This window comes from Fringilla coelebs (genome assembly GCF_963513975.1).
Source record: "Fringilla coelebs genome assembly, chromosome: 10".
Lineage (NCBI taxonomy): Eukaryota > Metazoa > Chordata > Aves > Passeriformes > Fringillidae > Fringilla > Fringilla coelebs.
The window spans coordinates 16,323,728-16,345,841 of NC_140036.1; the positions used below are offsets into that span (position 1 = coordinate 16,323,728).

Consider the following 22,114-nt stretch of genomic DNA (forward strand, 5'->3'; position numbering starts at 1 on the left):
AGGGACAAAGCCTCGATAAGGGCCTTGGCCAATCCTCCCCTTTGCTTTGGCGGGGCTTCCATCAGGTAAGGACTTGTCAGACAGTGCGGTCCCTGCACGCCTCACCGCACCGTGCCAGGCCGGGTTCAGCCTCCTCCCGCCCCGCTCGGTCCCCGCAAAGCTCCGCCCTCCTCGCCCGACGTCTCTTTCAGACGAAACTTCCAAGCGGGAAGGCTTTTCCCGGCCCAGGGCGGAGCGGGGGCACAGGAGCCCTGGTTGAGGCCGTTCGTCATTTCAAACCCGAACAGCCCCCAGGGCCCCCCGGAGCCACCTCAGGCCACCGCTGCAGCTGCGCCGCCGCGCCGCAGGGGGCGCTGCCCGCCCCACGGCCGCGGGCACGGCCCGTCACGTGACGCGCCGGTCCCGGGTGGCGATTGGCTGAGAGCGGTCACGTGCGCGGGACGCGACGCGGGGGCGGGGCCGCGGTTGCCAGGGCGACACCGGCGGCGGCAGAGGGGAGATGGGAATGGGACAGGTGGGAATAGGGGAGAGGGGGAATGGGGGACGGGGGAGATTGAGACAGGTGGGAATGGGGGAGAGGGGGATTGGGAGACAGGGAATGGGGGATAGGGGGAATGGGGTACGAGGGGAATGGGGGAGAGGGGGGAAGGGACACGTGGGAATGGGCGATGGGGAATGGGCGGGTGGGAGTGGGGGATAGGGAGGATTGGGACACATGGGAATGGGAGACAAGGGGCAGGGAGGAGTGGGATTAGGGAGAGAGGGGCTTAGGGCAGGGGAAGCTGAGGGACAGGAGGGATTGGAGCGGGTGGGAATGTGGGCAGGTGGGACTGGGGCAAGGCAGAATGTGGGGCAGGAGGGACTGGGACAGGGAGGATGTGAGGCAGTGGGATGTGGTGCCGGTGAGAGTGGGGCAGGTAGAGCGTGTGTGCCTGTGTGTATCTATCTGTCTGTCTGTCTGCCTGCCTGCCTGCCTGCCTGTGTCTCTCCTGCTCTCCGGAGATGCTGTGGCTGAGGGGCTGTGCCGTGTGAGCCCTGTGCTCTGCTCTAACACCCCGTTCTTTGCCATTTTCCAGCTGTATCAGCGATGAGAAGTAGCAGCAGCCCTTAGCAATGGGTGATGTTTTAGCGTGTGAGGCCGAGTTACTTGGACTAGTGAAAGAGGTTGGTGTTTTCTCTTATTTCTTTTTTTTCTTTTTTTTTTTTTTTTAATGATTCTTGCAAGGTGAGATTTCTCAGTGTTTGCATTCAGAGCCAGGCCTGAATTCTGGAGTTTTTATCTGGCTGAGTGTTGCTACACTCTGAAATGTGCTGACTTCTGTCACACTCTGTCAGTTCAAAAGGCTCAATGTCCATTAAATGCCAGCAGTAAATTTTCTTCTTTGGTTGAATGAAATTACTGGCTAAACCAGGAGGCATCATTCTTTCAGAGATGTCAGTTGTCTCTAGGATGCAGGAGGAAATTAAGAGATGGTGTTTTCCTGCCACAAGGTACCAGTTCTAGGTTTATCACTTTGCAGTCTTTGGCGTTTGTGGACCACCCTGCAGAGAAACTTTGGCATTTCATGGGCCATTCATTGAAGCATTAATCACCTAAAAAAAGGATTACTCACTTACTGAAGCAATAATCATCTAACAAATGTTATTCCTCTATGTTTTTATCTTACAGTATTTGGATTTTGCTGGATTTCAAGAAACAGTGGAAGTATTTAAAAAGGAATGTAAAATAAAAGGGAAGCCCCTACCTAAACCAGCAGATGTTTCCTCAGAAGATTCATTGCCTGTTCAGGTAATGCATCATTTACACTTACTTTGAGTAATAATGAAAACAGAGGTCACTAACCACCCTGTGAGTTATTACAACAGTGAATTGTCTGAACAGATTCTTGATTATTTGAAGAAATCTCCTGGCGGTCTTCTTCCAGCACAGGAACCTTCAAGTTTGGGGTTGGGGTTATTTTTTTTTTTCACAGCTGCAGTAATTTTGAACTTAAGACACTGGTTTTGATTTATACTACTTTAAGTTTTTACTGATATGCTTGGAAATGTGGGCTTTGCTTCTTGTGTTGATGGTTGATTCAGGCTCTCAAAGATACTAAAGATACATGAAGAAAGAATATTTGGGTGGTCATTGAATGGTGGGACATTTGTGAATAAAACTTTTAATTGGAAGTGTTCAGGTGGCACTGGAATTCTTCATTCACTAACCTACTGCTAAGAATATGTGGCTCTTTTGTGTTTGGATTTTCACTTGATGCTTTTCCCTTTCACAGGAAGAAATGCTTACAGCATTTGAAGATGGCGATCAGAAAGTTTTCTTCCAGCTCTGGGAGGAGCATATTTTATCTTCAGCCCATGACAGTGATCCAGTTGCTCAGAACCTGGAGTTCTATCTCCACATCTACTTTGCCACCTTCCTCTTGAAACAAACTATGGGAAAGCCTGTAAGTTTAGTTCAGAATTCAAACCTCAGATTGCTGTTGTTTATTTTACTTCATTTATTTGTCTTTACTGTGGATGGGGATGGGATATTTTCTAAGAATCATTCCAAGAGTATGTATCCAGTTTGGCCACAGTCTGCATTTTAGTTCAGCCAGATCCTTTGTATTGTGGAGTACAGAGAGTTGGAGCTGTCCTTATCCCAGAGTTCCTGAAGTATTTCAACTCGGAAAATACCAAAATGGCAATACTTTCACACTTGTAATTATAGATCATAGCAGATTCTTAAAATGTTTATTTTGCTTGAAGTTTGGACTGGAACTTTAAGTTGAAATATAGTAATTTCTGATTAAATGGCAAAGCTCAGTTTTGACCAGCTCAATATACCATGCTGAGAAATTTGAATCCCAAGATGTTATAAAACAAAATCTCTGATACATGGGACTTTTATGATGAAGAGACATTTAAGTAGCCGGGATTCAGCCAGATCAGCCAGGGCTTAATAGCTCCTGGCCTTCACCTGTCAGCTGCTTACAGGAGTGTTTAGATGCCTGCAGTCTGTTTTCCAGCCTCTAAGGAGCTTTTGTTCTGTTATGTGTGTCAGCTCCACTTCCCACTGCTGTGCAAGTGGATTTTTTTGTTTCTGCACTTACCTCTGAAATAAAGCACGTCTAAAGTATGTGTTTTCTCTCTGCCCTGAAGGTAGCAATGGCATTTTTCTTTAAAAGTCTAGCCTGAAGTGAAAAGGAATAATTTACATGTAAAAAGCCATTATCTGTCTCTTCTTTCTTTGGACCTGGGTGGGAGAAACAACAGCATTGGTTTACATTTTCCTTTATGACTGGTGAAAGCATACAGCATGTTCTCTAGTTAAATAAATACTGGCTTTTAGATAACAAATATACTGGAATTTCAAATTGGTATTAATATACTTGAGTCTCTTCTTTCATTTGCCAGCTTTACAGAGCATTTAGAATGGTAGTTTTCTAAATTAAAAATGCTGCTTTATTTCCTAGGACAAAGCTGAACTTGACGAAAGGATTTCTTATTTCAAGGCATACCTGGAAACAAAAGGAGCTGCACTGAGCCAGACTACAGAGTTTCTTCCCTTCTATGCTTTGCCATTTGTTCCAAACCCCATGGTACATCCTTCCTTTAAAGAACTTTTCCAGGTAAGTATCTGTGTGGCAGAGATGGTTTTGTGGTGACTTACACTGACATACCTACACAAATTTGCTTGTAAAGCATGTATAGTATTTTTTGGAGTTTTTTGCTCTGAATGCTTCCCTAACCACATGGACAGTTGTGCTGGCCTGGCTGAGCAGCTGTGAGCAGCCACTCTGGTGCAAGGAGATGTCTTCAGCCTGCATTGCTGCCACACTGCTTTTGATACCAAATCAAAGCTTAAGTAATACTTGCCCTACAGCTGACTATGGATGTACCAGCTGATGAGGAGCTCCAGTTTAACACCAAAAAAGGCATATCCTGCCATTTTCCTTTGGGACTAGCTATAAATAATGAGATGGACTGGTTGACCTCAGAGATGGAATATGACTGCTCTTTTTTAATTATACTTAGCAGCATTTTTTTTAATGTGTTATCTAAGATGAGATCCTCAGGTTTATTCTGAGTAACCCAGTGTCCAAGCTCTTAGTCCACACTCACTCATATTTTCTTGTGGGAATTGTTCAACTCATTCCATGTTAGTGTTGAAACACAGATTGTTTTATGTTTGAGAAAGAGCAGCAGTGAGTCACTAGTTTATGAAGCAGAGTTCTTATGGCGTATATTTTTCTCAGGCATCTGATGCTTTATATAGCTGGAGTTCCTGTCTGTTTGTGTAATACATCTTAAAAAATCATATGCACTCCTCTCTGTAGGAGACAAGGTTCCTTTGATAATATACAGTGTCCTGTGGTATACCACTGTCTGGATACTGAGTTGGTAAATGCAACAAGTAAATTCTGTACACTCTTCAGCATGGTGAAATAAGGGCGAATCTGAGCTGTGAGAACAGCATTCAACATATATGTATACAGCAGTAAATTTAGGGAGCTCCTGGTACTTGTTGGAAGACAGCTTTTTTTTCATTGGCTGGCTTTTCCTCAAGCAGAAACCAACTTCACTGAAGGCTTGAAATAGAAGACATGAGTATTTGGTGGATTCCTAGCTGTAGTTTGGCTTTTTCCCTTAACTGTTTTTTCCTTGTCAGTATGAGACACTACGTCAGGCAGAGGACAGCATTCCAGTTAATGCTCCTAGTTTGTTCTGCTAGTCTGTTTTTCCTGCATTGCCTGTTTTTCTCCAAATCTTTATTTTAGAAACATTGTACCCACCAGTGTCCTGTCATGATGCTTGCAGTAGTTACTGACAAAACTTAAAATTCCCAGATCTTGTTAGGAGCAAAGGATGAAAACTGAGCAGTGCAAAGTTACCAATTTTGTACTCTATTCAGTACATCTGAAAATAATTTTTTATCCTTTTCTCAAGTTGCTTGTCCTTTAAAGGTGCTTTTACTTTCAGGGCAGTTGTGTGTGTATACAAGCCATCAACACTATGTGACGGTTTTCTACTTTACTTAAAGATACATTGTGTTTCTAGAACTTTTATCTAGGAATACTGCTGAACTCCCCTCTGACTTCTGTAGGCTTTCATGGGGAGTGAGCATCAGTAACAGTGAAGGGAAAAATCTTTTAAATGCAGTGCTTGCTGCCTTGTTTACTAGTGGGAAGTTGCTGTGATCCAAGCAGTACTTTCTGCAGAGTGTACATATTTGGTGAACTGTCGTTATTTGTTTTTCTTTTCAAGGATTCTTGGACACTGGATTTAAGGACAAGATTGGAAACGTTCCTGTCTCTGGCTCTCAAAGCCAGACAGACTCCTCGGCTTCTCACTATATTTGTATCCTTCTAAGAAAACACTTTGCAGATAATTAGAAATACTGTAAAGAGGCAGTATAATTTATTGCAAGAGGGTGCTGCTAAGATTTATTGCAGAATTGCAGTAACATTGCAGTTCAGTGTTTTTATGACAGGAAACATTGTTTATATTCCACATTCAAAAATAAACTTTTGAAAAAGTTATCTAAAGACCATATACAAATCAATATGAACCTACGTGCTTATCATGTGATCATTCTTTGTTTCCATCTATAAATACAGGATACCCAAAGGCACCAACCTGACCTGACTTCTTTCTTAGCATTTCTAAAGCTGTTAGTCTTTTAAATTAGCCATTTCAGGGACTAGCTGAAAATTTTCCAGGGCTTTTAAGGGTTCTAGAAATTATTTGGTCACTCATAGGTCAGGTGAAAGATCTCAAGTCCCTAGGCAACATTATGAGTTGTGCACTTAGGAGATTTTTATGTATTTATTGTTGATTTATGTATTCTGTAGAGCATCAGGCACTTGCTGTTGGCTGGGATAGTAGAAATATCAGGCTTGGTTGAGATTCTCATTCTGAGTTTCTGGAACAAACATTGAAAAGGTGCACATTTTCCTGATCTGCTTTTACTGTGCAACAGAAGGAGAGTGGACAGTGCAACAAAGGTAAATACTGGGCTGTGGTAAGGATGTTCTGTAAAATTGTCAGGGGCTGTGAAAGTAGTGGGAGGTTTACCTGCAGGGATGGGGAAACCAGTGATGCATAGCAGAAAGTCCTTGGAAATCCAGACCCCAGCTTTGGTAATAGCTATTTGAGTTCAGTGAGGTTCAAGCAGTCAGTAAGTATCAGTAAGTATGGGCTAGCAATGGGAAAGGGCCTGGTAGTGGGATTTGCATTAAACATCTATTCTGTTCTGAAACATGGTAAAAACAAGTGGAGAACTGCATACAAACTGCATACCAGCTTTCCTTTTCTAGTTCTGATGAAAGTAACTTGCCTCAGATTCCTTTCCCTTGCTTCCAGATTTTGTCTCATTCAGTTGTTCTGATGACTGTCTGATGATCTTAGACAAAGTTGTTTCTTGTTCCTATTTACTCATTTAGTTTAAATAGTACCTCCTAAAATAGTGCATATTGGTACATCCTGAATAAAAATGTGTTCATTTAAATGTGACTGGCTGATGTGTTGCATTTTGAGGTAAGCTGCTTACACGCACTCTAATGTGTGTGTGTGTGACTTGTGGTCCTTTAGAAATAATCATTGCAGCACAGAATCCTGCTAGATGCTGGTAACACTTGAAACAGGTACCTTTTAAAAATCAGTTTAATTAATAGAACTTAGGTTTTCAACTAGCTTTCATTGACTTTTTCACTTAACTTTCTGCCTATACTTTCAAGTTAGGGATTTATATGAGACCAGTTGGATTCTTAAAATTACTTTTCCTCTTGAGTTTTTTTATCTGTAGGTTTGTCCTGAAGATTTACTTTTTGTAGATGGAATTAGGCAGAAAGTTAGGTATTCTCCCAGTGTGAGTTCCATGTGTTTTCTTTGTTATTTTGTGCTTTGTGTTGTTGCATTAGACTTTCACTGAATAATAGAAAGGTCTTTTGGATTTTTATTTTTCAGAAGTTACACTTCTTCCTTGTGGAGGACTTTTCTTAAGGCAATAATCCCATGCTCTTATTAAAAAGAAGTAACTATGCAATTGTACCTGACTTATTTGGGGCCTAATTAGTTTTAATTTGGGCAGGTTCTGTGCTCTGTGCAGGGACTGTCATGGAATTCAATCATGCAGGTCAGCCTGAATTTGCAGATCTGTTATGTGCATTGAAGGCTGAATCAGTTTGGGTTTTTTATAAAGGTTACTTGAGGACTGTCTCATATGAAGGTTTTGGATCCAAGAGGTTTTTTTTGTAGTATCCTGCTCACATCACTTGGGATCCACAGCACTTAGTCGCTCCTGAAGAATATTTACTTTATCAGTGAAGGGGAAATGCAAAGGAAATTTATAGGGAACACATGAATGAAGAGCAGTATGGCAGAGCCCTGAAAACACCTTTTGTAAATAGTTACCAGTCATAAGTCTCACATGCCGAAATACTTCAAGTTTGGGTGGGGTGGTAAAAATGCTTTTGAGGGTGGCCTGGAGTGTTCAGTGTTTACCTTGCCTGCATTACCTGCTACAGTCCAGCTTCTTACCCATTTGCTAAAAAATTTCAGTTCCTGTATGACTTCCAAAGCTATTTGTGTGGCAGTTGTGCTTAACTCACAGTTCTCCCATATGTTTTCAGTTTGGCTGGAAAGGAAAAAATTGCAGAATGGTTGGCATCTTGCACAGAGAGCTTCAGACCTTCTTTATGTCCTTTCTGCTAACAGGAACTGAGGGGATGAGGTATTTGGAAGTGTGTTCAGCTGCTGTTCCCTTCACTGCCTCATTAGAAACCTGTGGATGAGTTCACAGCCACTCTTCCACCGTTTTGGGGAGGGGGAGAGTCGTGGAGGTGCGTCAGGCTTCTGTACTAGAGAAGGTGGAGTGTGACCTACCTGTCTGTGAAGATTTGCTAAAGTCTATTTATGTAGAAAAATGTCAGTTTAGAGTATGGGTAGTAATTTTTAAGCAAGAAGGAGACTCCTGGTTCTCCTGAGAGCAAGATTCAGTGTCCAACAGCAGCTCCTGAGACCTGCAGCTTCTCTGCTCAGAGCTCTGCTTGTGTGCAGGAACTCAGCTGGCTGGAGTCAGTGCTTCTGGACAAGTATGGGGAGGTGGGCTGAGATTAGACCGAAAGAGACAGAGCAAGCACAAGTTCAGGAAACAAGTGTTTCAGGTGTAGGTAAGTTGTAAAGGAATCTCTCACTTAGAGAGAAAAAGTTATCATGGAATTAAGTGCATATGTGTAGCTCTTTGGCTGCTTGTAGGAACTGGAGTTAGAAGACTTGGCAATTACACACATGAGAGAGCAGGCAAGAATTCTGGTAGAAACATGCAGTAGTTCAGATGATACCCAGTGCCAGCATCTTCATTTGGCAGTCACAAGCTTTACTGTATGTTGTATCTTCCTGCACCAGGAAATTAGTCTTCTGTGCTGTATTTTTCCCCCTTTTCATTGACATATGAATAATGTTTCTGGTAGGTGTTTGGTCCAGAGCTTTTTTTTCCTCCTTGATAAGCTTATCATGTGTACAAAGCATTTGTCAGTGCTGGGAGTTGTGTCTGGGAAAGAGAGAAGCCACAGTGTTGCTCTGATTCCTGTAATGGTGCAGTTTGATCCCTGCTGCAAGATGGCATAAATGTCAGCTGAAATGCCTTTGAAAGGTACCATTTTCTTTTACCAAATCTGGACTGGGATGGTAATGATTTAACATTTTGGACAAGGAATTTAGTACTAATTTTTACCTGGGCTGGTAGCTCCCTGATTTATCTAAATGAATGCTGTTAGAGGGATATGGCAGGGATGCAATGAGGGAATGGGGCAGCACAGGACCAGCTCTTCCAGCAGCTGTCTGAACTTGGAACAGCTGCTTGCCCTTGTACAGTGATGAGAGCTTCCTGCTCTTTCAGAAGGAGAAGCTGTTGTGAGACTTTCCCCTTTTCAGTAAAATTCCTTATGTGTGAGAAGATAGTGATACAAAATTGCAAGCTATGCCAAGACTGTGATTCCTTTCTGACACCCTTTTCTCGGTTTGTTATTTATAATCCCTGGATTTAACAGCCAAGAGGTAAAATTGGACCCTGTTTCTGAATTTCCAAGACGAGTGTTCATGAGCTGCATTGAGTTTTGGTTATGTAGTTTTTTCCTGCTGACTGCAGTTGGAAGACATATTTTCATCACTGGAAATTTTACCCACTGGGCTATGAAAAGTAAGCAAACTCTGAGAAGGTTTATGCTTTGTGATTTGGTGCTTCCAATTTTCCTCTGAGTGAAAGTCACGCTCTAGATACGTCCATTGGAAATTTACGAATTGAATGTGTTATGTCACAGTTAAATAAAAATATATTCCCATTTGCTCATCTAGGCAACAGAATAAAGTGCTGGAGTAGCTAGTTTTGTGCAGTGGTTGCTCTCAGAATCTTTTTTTAGTTTAGAAAAATGTTCTTGTTTTGAAGCTGTATCATATTAAAGCTGTGGTAGCATTTTAACAGTAATGGCTGTGAAATAAAAACAAAATCAAAGTTGAATTATTATCATCAAGGCTGAATAATTCGGTTGTCTTTGGAAGTCATCTTAACTCCACTGATTTTTAAGTTAATATTGATTGAAATTGAGATTAGTATAATAGCTTACAGAATTGTAAAAAGCTTAGTAGGATTGCTTAATGTTACTGTTCTAGTGGTGTTTTGATTATTGGTCTGGGTTTTTTTAAGTGCATTTTGCTGGATTTGAGCAGGATCTATGGTTTATCATTTATCAGTGAGATAAACTGTGTCATATTGGTCTGTTTAGAACACTTTACTTAAACCCAGAAAGATTTTCAATCTGTGAGACGGAATCCTACTTTTGACTGAAACTCCACAGTCAAGCTGGTTCCTTCCCACTGTTTAACAAAACCTCCTATGGTAAATATTGTGTCTGTTTGCAGATGGGCCCCATGCCACTTTCACAGCACTAAAGCAGTACTGGCTTCTCAGCAAACTAATTTAAAACATAATGTTCTAGCAAAATACACAGCATCAGCTGTAACAATAGAATTATTGTGCCTCCCTTCATGGTTTTGTCTGGTCACAGAGATCTGCACTGTGGACCACAGCTCTAGGTTCAGTGCCAGTTTCATGCAGAACACTGGCTTGGCTAGCTCTGAGACTGGGGTGGAGTACACAGATTCTGGTACTCCGTTTGCTTTTGTCTCAAAAGTAATTGAACCCGAAGGAACAGAATGTATCAGAAATGTAACTTTTTTTATTATTCAGATAGAAATGAAAGACGAATTTTCAGAAATTTAGGATATTAAAAGTAAGTGATAGAGTTTACCATTAACCACTGAGTAATGGATCATCCTCTTCACAAACGTGTTCGGTGATGTTTATTGCCTTGTAGTTGTGTTGCTACTGTAACTGTGAAGCAGTTGGTTCTTTGGACAGTTAAGGCTTAATAAATACTCGTAGGTGTTGTAATGAAATGGAATCTTGCTAGAGGCATGAAATTATCCTTGTAGGCAAATTCCACACCTCAGAAAGTGAGGTTGTCCCTTCAGAGCAGTAAAAAGGCTTATGGGTTCTTTTGTCCTTTTGTTTGAATAGGTGATGCTATTTCTTTTTTTTTATTATTCTCTTGACAGAAATAATGCAACATCTTCACCAGCAGTTAGTGAAGCGTGAGCACAGGTACATGACCAACCTGAAACGATTGCGCAAGTTGCAGATGGACTACCGTGGTCTCCTTGAAGTCACTGCGGAGCTGGTGGATTCTTTGGAGGCCACAGTCACTGGCAAGATGGTAAGAGATGACCCAGATGTGCACTTGCTTCCACACCCCCCAGAAAATGGAGACCAAAGGGTGAATTAAGCTTCATAGTTATGAGCATTTCTGTTAGAGCTGTGGCCCTGTACTAATGAAACACGGCACTTTGGGTGAGCTGTTCTCCCATTGCCCTGCTGAAGGAGGATAAAAGAAGTGCAAAAAGTGGACTGAATTGTGCTGGCTCAGAAATCTTGAAAAAATTATCACCGTCTCACAAGACATCTCAGGTCTCTTGTGCAAGTCCCCTTTTGAGCTTTGGCAGCAGCAGTTGTTAGAGGGCATTTTGGTGATTACTGGTTGCAGTCCAGCCCATCAACAATTGTTGTGTATTTAAAACTTCAGTCAGGTCTGTTTTAAATTCCATGGTAGTGGAAACAATCTTCTTATCCAAAATTTTGATAAGGAAAAAATTTGCTCTTTGTTCTGCTAAACTTCTTAATTTAATTGATAAAGGAAACAGGGAGATAGGAGTGAATGAGTTATTCATCATGTGAAATGAGCCACATGTATGTAAGTGAAGATGGTAGAACTTTCTTAGGAGTATTTTTTGTATGAAGTTGATTGTCTTTTTCATGTGTTGTGCTCCTTTGGGAGCATAAGTTCTGTGTAACCTGAAGGTTGTTTTTATGGCAGATGTTAGTGGCCTCTAGGTGCTTATAAAGGAACTGTGAATTGTTAGCAGGGAGAATGACCTGGCTTTTCCTGGGCTGCCTGCTGAAAAGTCAATATGTACCTTCCTTCTGTCATCAGCATGAGCACCATATGGTTTGTTACTCTGCTCTGGTGTCACTGCTGCTATTACTGCATGGTGGATTATGCTTTACAGATGATTAGGGAAGGTATCTGCTCAACAATAAAATTACAGTCGTTCATTTGCTACCTCCCATTTACACCTCCGTGCTCTCCAGGCGATATCCAATTCCCCTCTGCTGTCGGGAGCCAGACGCTGGCTCCCTTCTGTTGCGGATGTTCTTCAGTCTCCTTCGTGAGCCTCGTGCGGGGCACTCGTTTGGTGCTTCCCAGGTGTGTCCAGCTGAGGGTGCTCTTCTGTTAGGGATCCTGGATTCTGTCATTTCTGAATCCAAGGTGGAGCTGGTACTGAATAAAGTGATATTGAACTTACAGCGTTCTGAATTTGAAGGGCTTCATTGTCCTGCTGAAGGTCTGGGAAGTGTCCCCAGTTGCATTTCTATAATCTCGGTCCTCTCATCTCTCTTCTGGGGAAGGTACTAACTCTCCTGAAATAAAGCTGTTCTGTTGAAGTGTGGATTTCCCAAAACAAAAACACTAAACCCACTCAGATGTTTTGCATTGAAAAACAAAGTTCTGTACTGTGTAATTCATATTTATTCTCCCTGCTGTACAAGACAGTTGTGTAAGTTCTGCTCTTTAGGTAAACACATCAGCATTGTTTCAAGCTCAAAACTGCTTCATTTTTTAATTTGATTTGATTTTGAACCTTTTGATTCACAAAATTCTTTATGCAAATAGAGGTGTGACAAAATGTGGTTTTTGTCTAGACTCTCTGAAACTGTTAAGCAGTAGTCTTGTGAATAGCATAACAATTCCCAGATAAAGAGAATTTACAGTTTTTAAAATTTCTGTACAGAATGCTAGTTGCATTATATACCTTGTGCTTGTGTCAGTGAGCCTCAGGTGTGTGATTTCTTACTCTTTAAAAAACCCAAAGAAACAGCCTTTAATATAGAAACACTTGTCTGGTAGAAAGTGTAAGTTTTATGTAATCCTGTTCTCATTTTGTTTCCTAATTTTTAGATTACACCAGAGTATATTCAAAGTGTTTGTGCTTGCTTGTTTAGCAATCATTTGAAACAAACTGTAGCACACAACATTGACTTCACAAGGCCTGGAACTGTAAGTATAAGTGTTTGGGATTTTTACAGTAACTGTCTTAAAAGACAATACTACTTAAGTGACATATAGAACAATAAATGTTCTGTAATGGGAAAGACAAAACATAATGTGTTCAAGCTTGTATAAAAATATGGCAATACATTGTTTTGTTGATCTCAGATGCTGGTCAATGACCTGGTTGTGTAGTTATAGCTGTGTAAGTATGGTTAACTCTGTTTTTGTGAAGACAGTAAAATTTGTGTCTGTTAAAATGCTAACAAAATGCTTTAAATAAGCATTAATCATAAAAGTGCATCAAACTGTTTTACTAAGAAAATATTGTGTACTACTGTTCTCCAAAGACAAGCCAAAATCATGAACTGTGCTTATTGTTTTTGCCATGGCAGGCATTCATGTGTACTTAACTTTATAGCAGAAGAACTTAGTGAAGTGTCAAAGGGAAAGCAGAAGAAAATAAAATTCCTGCTTCTTATTCTAGCCAAGTTTTTTAATAACAATGATGCTATGGGTAGATTTTGTTCTTCTTGAAAATTTGCTACAGAAAGATAAGGAGATAATACAAATGCTTCCTTTTCTCTTCTACGTGCTAATATTTTCAGAGGTAAGTATTATTCCTCATTGCTCTTCAGGCTGTTCTAAATGCCCTCACTTTCCTGTTAATGGTCAGAACTCCCTTCTCTGACCTGCCATGAGTTTAGGAGGTGTACTCTTATACAGCCTGCAAAAGCTGCTATTTCGGGGTTTCAGGAAGGAACCAGCATCTGTTTGTCTGCTACCTCAATATTGGATGCTGTCTGCTGCTCCCCTCTCCTCAGATTGATATCATATCCATAGCTTATCTCATCTCCCATCCCATATTGTCCCTCCTCCCACCCCATCTTTCTTCTATCCAACAACTTTCAGATGTCTTTCCTCTTTCCTTGCCAGTGGCTTTTTGAGATAATGCTTTAGGTACCTCAGCAGTCTTCAGTATCTTTGCCATCTGATGTTGAGGTGGTGTGTGTTTGTGTGTGTGTTCTCCTTCCCTGTTCTGAGATCACCCATTCTGTACAGCCACGTGGCCTCTTCTCTCTGTTCCTGCTCTCTGCTTGCATGAGGACTTCTCTTTTTCTCCTGTGCTTTCAAGGTGCTCCATTTGCCCAGGGTTTTGCTTATTATTTCTATTCTTCTTGTCATACATTGATCCTCCAGTCTCTTGAACCCTTTTAGGAAAGGGGCAGAGGGAAGAGTGTCATCCTTATGCAAGGTTCTGATTTCTGCTTCCCTGAAAGTGTCTCTAAAAGCATTTCTGCTCCAAAAGCACCTTTGCTACTATACTTACGGCGCTATGGCCACTTTGATACAGTCTCCAGCTATGCAGATAGGTTAGAGAAAGAGGATATGTTGGTAGTGGATTTTTTTTCCCTGCTGGAAATAATTTTTTGTTTCCCTTAACTAGGTTAACCTGAGCAAAGCTGTGTTCTCCTGGCACAGTTGTATCTATTTTTATACTAGGCTTTGCTAGCAGAACTATTTCTGTGTGACTTTGTGGCTCATTTAGCCACACTATTTGAGGTAGTTGCTGTGGGAGCCAAGCTCTCTAGTGAAGGACCAGTCCAGTTATAGCCCTGAGACTGTTTAGATTAAGGGTTTCTAGACTGGTTTAGGTCACGCCTTGACATTGAGGTTCTAGCAGCTACTGTGGTTGAACTCTCATGTTGTTTCTATAAGTAGATCCACACAGGCTCTCTGAGGCATTAGCCAAGTTTTGGAGGGCTAATCACAGTCTTTGCATATAGACATTAACTGCATAATAGTCAGGTTTCTTCATCTTATGCTTTTGTCCCCCCTTGATCATATTTTCTTGTTTATTTCCCATGTTAAAGGTTCTGGTTTTATACATGAATAGCAAACATGTAGAAACACAAATGTTAGAAGAAAAAATAGATATTGTCTTATGAAAAGAAAAATAAGATTCCTTTCTCATCCCAGAATATTTCTAACCACTCCCTGCCTTTGTTGATGCAGGAAGCCAGATGAGATGAACTAAAATTCTGACTATTTGCCACTAGGCCATTCAGGCATGCCATTACTTTTTCTTCAAGGATTCAAGTACTTCATTGTTATACACTCAGATGTTATTGTTCTACCCTTAAGTGGTTTCAGATTTTTGCATAAGTTTTGGAATAAAGCTGGAGGCACTGTGACCCAGACTGAGTAGTAGCACGAGTTCACAGCATCTGTGCTGGATTTGTGTTGGAAGATTCATTCACTTTTTTGCCCATAACTACTTAGAGCCACTAGAGTGTGATCTTTCCAGTTACCCCATTTCACAAACCTTTTACTGTAAGGGGCAGCCAGCTGCATAATTACAGAGAGAAGAGACTAGCAGAGGGCCAGCTACTTTGTTCATCATCTTACCTCATTCTGTAGGCAAGATATGTGAGAGGCTTAAAAAAACAGTCATTGTCTAAAGAGTTTTATCAGGCATTAAATATGGTGGTTTGTCAGTTGTTAGTTGGTTTTTTTCCCCCTCCTTGCCTTGGCTGTTAAGCTGAAGAAAACATTTATTTGAGGAGTTAATAGATTCCTGACGTTTTAGTGCTCCTTTGGATGAAGAACTGATGTGGGTAATGGTAAATTTGAAAGTATACTTTCAAGTACAGTAATCTATTACAGGACTATCACAGTCCCTTATATTTTTAACACTCTTGAGATAAGTAGTTTTAATTTTTTTTTTTACCATTTTCCTTTTCTAGTCTTGATTTGTCTGGTGGATAAGAAGCAGGGGTTGTAGTTTTTGATGCCTGCAGTTTTCAGTACACATCATGAATCCAAGAGGATTCTGACTTTTTATCACAAACACAGTACATTCACACTCCACCAAAAGTAGCACAGGCTCAAATCTGAAACCCAAACCCAGTTTTTTTTTGATTGAAGTAAGGTGTACACCTTCCTGGGAATATTTTGGATTAGGGATAAAGTAATAAGTTTCTCTAAGGTTTGGATTACAGGCAAAACAGGAACTGCTTCTTCAGATGTGCACTTTCTGTCAATAGTAGAGATAGGTGTAAACCACTGGAGAATCTTTCCATGACCTGAAAGCTGTAAAATTGTTTGCATGTATTGCACCTGTGTTATGGAATAAACTAAATGCCCATTAGGTTTTTACTGCTATTCATTCTGATTATATTTACCTGTAGCTACAGTTAGGTGAATTAATGTCCCTTGCAAATTTTGGGTCTCTTTTGATACCACTCTTGAAGCTGTGGAAAACTAGTGGGGTGGTTTTTTTAAGTTCTGTCACTGGACAAAATTACCAACTCCTCTGGAAAATTAAACTGTCACTTACAAACTGTGAACAAGGAAGATTTTTTTTCTTTTTTTGGGATAGTTGCAATGACTACTATGGGCTCCTATTTTTCTTGTACTCTTTGTTTTTTTCCCTCAAACGTGGTTTTTACTGCAACTGTGCACTTGCCATCAAGCTGTAATAATTGGTGGCAAGTATTCCATTTCTTACTTACGAAATTTCTGCACCAGCAGACCACATGAAGCCTAGGATGAGGGTAACAGAAAGTTTTTATTTTGTTTTTTTTAATCACTCTCTAAACCATTCAGAGCGGATTCACCAGGCATTATTATGCAGATGTTTGCTCTTTCATTGAAAAATAAAGTGCACATTGCAGCAAACAGCATCTGCCCTTAGTGAGCTTTTCTTTGGATTACATCATCAGTTTTCTGCATCTCTGTCCATGGGATTATTTTACATGTTCCCATTTATGTAGGGAAAAGAAGAAACAAGCCTACCTCTTCATGTAACTTCAAGGAGAAGTTAATATTTTCCTGCTGATACAGTATATAATGCCCTTTTCACAATTTGCTGCAAGGTTTTTTGTTTACATGAACTCTTTAAGGGTAAGATACTTCCTTCTGTAGGGGTTTCTACAAGCTTTTCCTATTACTGTCCTCAAATCATAGAATAGCCCAGTTTGGAAGGGACTTTGAAAGGTTGTCTGGTCCAACCTTTTGTGATTTCCTTTAATGTTAAAACTTTAATGTCATCTCTTGTCTTGATGCCTACTACATCCATTTTCATTGCCTCGGGTCGTGCATGTGTTGAAATGTCTCTCATCATGATGCAGTTTATCTCCTGGTTTCTTTTGCTCACTTCTTGGTCTTCATTGATGTCATCCTTTGCCTTAAATTTAATTTTAAATTGTGTTTTCCAGGAACTCTCTGTATGTGTGTATGGCACCATGAAAGTTAAAGTAATCATTCACATCAGGGAATTCTAAGTATCATGGTAGTAAAAAGAAGAATGTCATATTTTAAAATTGGTTAAAGAATACAAAGAACTTTATTTTCTGCTCACAGTGAAGAGTGGCAAGTTTCTTATGTCTTCTGTGTAAGGCTGTATATGTCTGTGAAAGAGCTGCCTGCTAAATAGGGTGTTTATGTGCTTATTCATCTGTACAAATGTGTCCTGTAAAGTAAGTACTGGCAGGTTTGCACAAAAAGGCAAGTAATTAATGTTGGTCTTATTTCATTGTGTTGAACTGTGTACTTTTATTTTTAATTAAGACTGTTCTTTTTAGATACAAAGCTAAGTATTATAGCTAATTAAGGAGAACATGGCATATTTTGTACTAAACTACTCAAACCATGAATTAGCATCATTCTTTATTTTAGTAACTACATACTAGGTTTCCCTCCAGAGACTTTCTTAGTTTATCCCTGGAACCTTTGGGATAAAGAATTGATACATTGCTGAACACCTTAAATTGTCTCTGTCAGTCTTTGTTATGTGCTGGTCAGAAACTCCAGTCAAAGCAAGTGTGGAGAATAGTGGTAGGGGCTTTCTCTGGAGCTGAGCTTTCTCTGATGCAGCCATGTTCAGGGTTTCTCTCTTGGCTGTCTCAGTGGAGCGAGCAGCACAGGTCATACATTCCTGTCAATTTGTCTGTGCTTTGTGTGTAGCTGTTCTGACTCTGACAGTGTAACAATGTGCAGACTAGGTGTGTTTGCCAGGTGTTAAGAGGAGAACTTCCAAGAGAGACGCAGCAATTTCAGTTCTAAGACATACAAGTATGAGGATTGGGAGAACATGTTTATACTTTTCTTTTCAAATCTGATAGTCTGTTATTTTTTAGCTAATTTCTATTGGTTGTTTTTTTTAAACTGTGCATTTCTCTGTGATTTATTTCTGTTAACTTATTTTTTTAATCTTCTTTATTTTAATGTGTGTCTGTTTGCCTATAAAGGGATATTACTCTATGAGCCCTTGTGATGACGGATATGTAAGTGTCCATCTTTATTTCCTTTCACGTTGCCTGCTCAGTCTGTCACAGTCTGTACTTCTCTTTATTTCACAACGTGCAGCAATTTTCCCTGCATTTTAGCTTGTCATGACACTAACTGTGTGGTTTATGAAGAGCCAGAAAATGTACAGGGCTTGGAAATTCTGCATGGGGAATGGAATGGATGTTCTGGGTAACCTTATGGCTTCATAGTGCACTTAACACAGCATGTCAGCATAAGAGCAGCTTTGTCCACAACTATCACAGGAAACACAGCTTCTTACAGCATGCAGAAAGCAATTGTTTCTTCCATGGGATCATCTGTGTATAGTATACATTCTCTCTGAAGTGTGCCAAAACCAGCTGACCCCACAACACCTTTGACAAAGCAAATAAATATTATTGCTCAAGATAATTCAAGATGATTCATGCTTTTCAGAGGGGTGTTGTATTCTACATATTTGTATTTTTTGTTCCTAAAGTCAAACTTTGTTTCAGTAGTAAAGATTATGAAATTCTCTCACACAGTTAAAATGATCCTCTTTCACTGAAAACACAAAATTATATTCTCTGTACTGCCTGTGACTTCTGTAACCCAGATGGAAGTTTGTATTCTGGCAATACTACAAGTACACCATAAGTATCTAATTTTGCCCATAGTCAGTGCATTCTTTGTGAAGAAAGGAAATGAGTCTACTTCTAAGTAACTCAGTATGTAATCAATTCATAAAAGTGATTGACACCAATTCTGAAAGATGCCAGTCATTTAAAATAATAGATATTTATATTTTTATCCCCTTTTTTACGTAAAACAAGATTTTGTCTTTCAAGAAAAGCTGCCTAAATTTCAAACATATTTCAAACACCTGGAATTAAAGTAAACCATTGTGGGCATTCAACTTTCCACTTAGAACAACATTTTATTTTGAGAAATAGTCATAAAAGTATTGAATGCAATGGACTATTCCTTACATACTTATATTTATCTTGATGTAGAGAACACAACCCACATCCACCTATGGTGAAAGATCACCTGTATCAGTCAGCCCGTTCCCATTGGTGACATGAATGTTCATCATGGACACTTTTTGCTTGATGTTAAGCATTTTGTTCCTTCATGTAATTCTCTGGTTTGAGATTGAGAAAGGTTGATGACAGATGAATCAAATTATTTTTGCTAAGGAAAAACTTTTTCCTTATACAGATTAGTATAAAGCATTAGTTAAATGTAACTTTATACAATGTAGAATGTATTAGCTTGCTATGCAGAGTTGTTTATAAATTTTTTTGCAAAGCTGTCTGACTCTGATTCTGAGGTATTTCTTGAATATATGGGTAGCTTTCAGCTCCCCTCACTGTTAATGTATAGTATTTTATACTTCTTTGTGACATTTGTGTTGTCATTACATTATCACACAGTATTACTCTGTGACTTTTTAATGTACACATCAGATGTCTTAGAGAACCTGTTTTATATGGCAAGTGGGAAGTTTTCATAACAGCATATCTCTAGTGTAAGTAGGAAAAAAAATAATTAAAAACATTTGGAGATCTTCTTATGAAATAATACTTTGCATAGCCCCAGTAGACCTGCCAGGTTACACAAGCTCAGGGTCTAACCCTGTGTGGAACAGTCTTCTTGTTATTAATGTGTAACAAATGAACTCAACATAGATTTGTGAGTTCTGATGATTTGTAGAAATCTGCTCAAATTTTGGTTTTACTCTTCACATATTCATCACGTATCTTTGATTATTAATTCTGAATCTGCATTGAATTTGCACTGAATTCTTACAGCACATTTTTAGAGTGGGAACTGAGGACAGAATCTGACTTTCAGCTTTGCTTTCAGCATATTATGAATATATACATCAAACAGCAAAGGGGATATGGTTTGAATATAAGGCTGCAGTATTTGATAAAATCAGTTGTGGTTTTGGCTTGCACATGAAGTGCGTCTGCTTTCTTTTATAAATACTGATTTTTTTTTTTCCCCTTTGAACTTCTTTGGTTTATTCCATGCTGTTCATATTCATGCCTGTCTTTGTTCAAAAATAAAGGGATGCCAGCTGGGGCTAATGTGCATCGTGACAGAAGTATTTGACTTAATGTGGCACCTGGTTTGGCTTTGGCAAGAACCAACACAAACATAAGTCATACCCATGATCCTACCAGAATGAGCTATGCTTGGGCTGTTTGTTGTGTTTCTTTTTCTTTCCTTAAGAGACTGAGTTTCTGCATGTCTTTCAGTTATGACAAATGATCCTCTCTCAAGATAGGTTTTGCATGAAATGTATTTTTTTCAAGATGAAGTCTGTGAGTGTTGGGATATAGGAACGTGTTTGCCACAGGTTCTTCACACTCTGCCTTTCCTTGGCTAAGCTATACTGTCGCTCAAAAGGTTAAAATTATGGTTAACCTGTTCCAGGAAAGACTGAGAGAAGGGCTTGGGAAAAAAATAAATTTTGTAATCTAAGAAAAATGAGAAGAGGAGCTACTAAATCCTTTCTGTTTATGGTGACTGTGCTATAAGCATTCAGTTGTTTAATAGCAAAATAATAGCTTGTAGCTCTTGCTCTCTGCCATTCATTGGTAGATTTCAAAACCCAGCTTGTTCAAGAGATTGATACCTGTATCTGCTTTTCAGATGAGAAAAATTGAGGCCCAGAGACATGAAATGAGTTTGGATTCTGTCTGCAGTTGGTGGCTGAATCAGGACTTGGAGTGTATCTCCTGAGCCAGTGCCTTACTCAGCATGCCACAGATACAGATTAGTTTACTTATGACTAATTGCAATCATGCAGATGAAAAGGAAGAAAGGAAACCTCTGCCTGTAACATGTTTGCATTCTTTCTGCTTATCAGTGGTGCTGACCATAGTCAGATTGAGAAATGACAGTGCAGTGAAGAACAAACTAGCCCCCCAAAACTTTCTTCATTCCTGTTTAGCCTTGATAATTGAACCTGATGTAATATGAACTTTATCCTTATTGCTTTCCCAGAAGCAACAAAAGCCTGGAAGAACTTCCTTCCTCCTGTGCAGGTTCTGGACTGATAAACTGGGTCCAATCAGCAAAGTGACCAAAAGTTTTTCCAGCTCAGTGGTTCTGCCCTCAGAGCCCCAGGGCAGGGTCTGCCTCACTCTCTGGTGCCTTTTTGGTGTAGGAAGAATACAGAAGGAAACCATTCTAAATACTTTGCTGTGCTCCATCTGCTGGCTTAAAAAATTATTTGGGAATTAATAGGACCTTGTCCCATTTGATCTGAGTGTTTTTCTAGTTGAACTTTCTGTAGTTTGAAATTTTTTAAAAGTTTGTAAAATCCTACACTTGCCAAAAAGATTTTTTTTGTGTAGAAGAGTGATACGTGTATATTAACCAGTTATCCTCTGGTTAGATTTTGGTTGGAGCACGTTTTTCTTTCTAAGACAGCAAAGTGTGTAAAAAACTTTTATTGAGAAGCAGAGAATCTTTATATGCATCTATATAGCCCTAGTGCCCTGCTCTGTTTCTTTACACATTGTTATTCTCTGTTTGACCTTCCGTCTCCAAGGGCTCTGCAATTTCTTTTGCATTCAACTGCTATAGTCACTTTCTTCCATTTCCCCTAATGGACAAAGGAGAAAGGTGCTGACAGAGGCAACAAAAGTGATTTGTGATTTCATTGCACATGCAGCTACAAGATTTTAGGTTTTGACTGGTAACACGGTTTTGTTTAAAAAAAAAACTCTTTATACTTATCAAAAATGCTAAGGAAAATGAACGAGGGCAAAACAGTCTAGGGGCAGATATGATACTTAGACAGAGTTTTGTATTGTGTAAGATTAACTGTGATGTGAGAACTGCTGGCCCAGACAGTTTACTTTTGAGGTGTATGACCTGTTTATTGTATATAAGTCATTCATTGACATAATATAAAATGCTTTCCAATGTGCACATAAGCTTATTTCACATCTAATAGAGCAGTTCCTTGTTTTACAAGGATACCCACGAGGTTGTTTTCAAGAATATGTCAGTTGGTGTAATTCAATATTCTCTATGGTATTTCATGCTTTTTGTCTCCTAAATCCCAGTTTTAAATCTGACAATAGACATTGATTATATAATTTCCATTGAAAGAGGCTCAGTTAGGAGAGAAGACCAGTTTTACAGGCATAAGTGGTAATGAGAGATTTTTAGCAGAG

General features: G+C 39.7%; 1 protein-coding gene across 2 annotated transcripts in view; it reads left to right on the forward strand.

Moving 5' to 3' along the window:
• Window positions 1–471: 471 nt before the first annotated feature.
• ARMC9 (armadillo repeat containing 9) overlaps window positions 472–22,114 on the forward strand; it is a 63,671-nt gene continuing 42,028 nt past the window's right edge. For both annotated transcript variants that reach the window (XM_084212062.1, XM_084212061.1), the window contains exons 1-10: window positions 472–514; window positions 1,077–1,164; window positions 1,670–1,789; window positions 2,274–2,444; window positions 3,456–3,611; window positions 5,248–5,340; window positions 5,963–5,987; window positions 10,597–10,754; window positions 12,555–12,653; window positions 17,897–17,932. In XM_084212062.1, coding sequence (XP_084068188.1) covers window positions 1,114–1,164; window positions 1,670–1,789; window positions 2,274–2,444; window positions 3,456–3,611; window positions 5,248–5,340; window positions 5,963–5,987; window positions 10,597–10,754; window positions 12,555–12,653; window positions 17,897–17,932 — 909 coding nt within the window. In that variant the 5' untranslated portion in view covers window positions 472–514; window positions 1,077–1,113. The remainder of the gene's footprint in view (window positions 515–1,076; window positions 1,165–1,669; window positions 1,790–2,273; window positions 2,445–3,455; window positions 3,612–5,247; window positions 5,341–5,962; window positions 5,988–10,596; window positions 10,755–12,554; window positions 12,654–17,896; window positions 17,933–22,114) is intronic.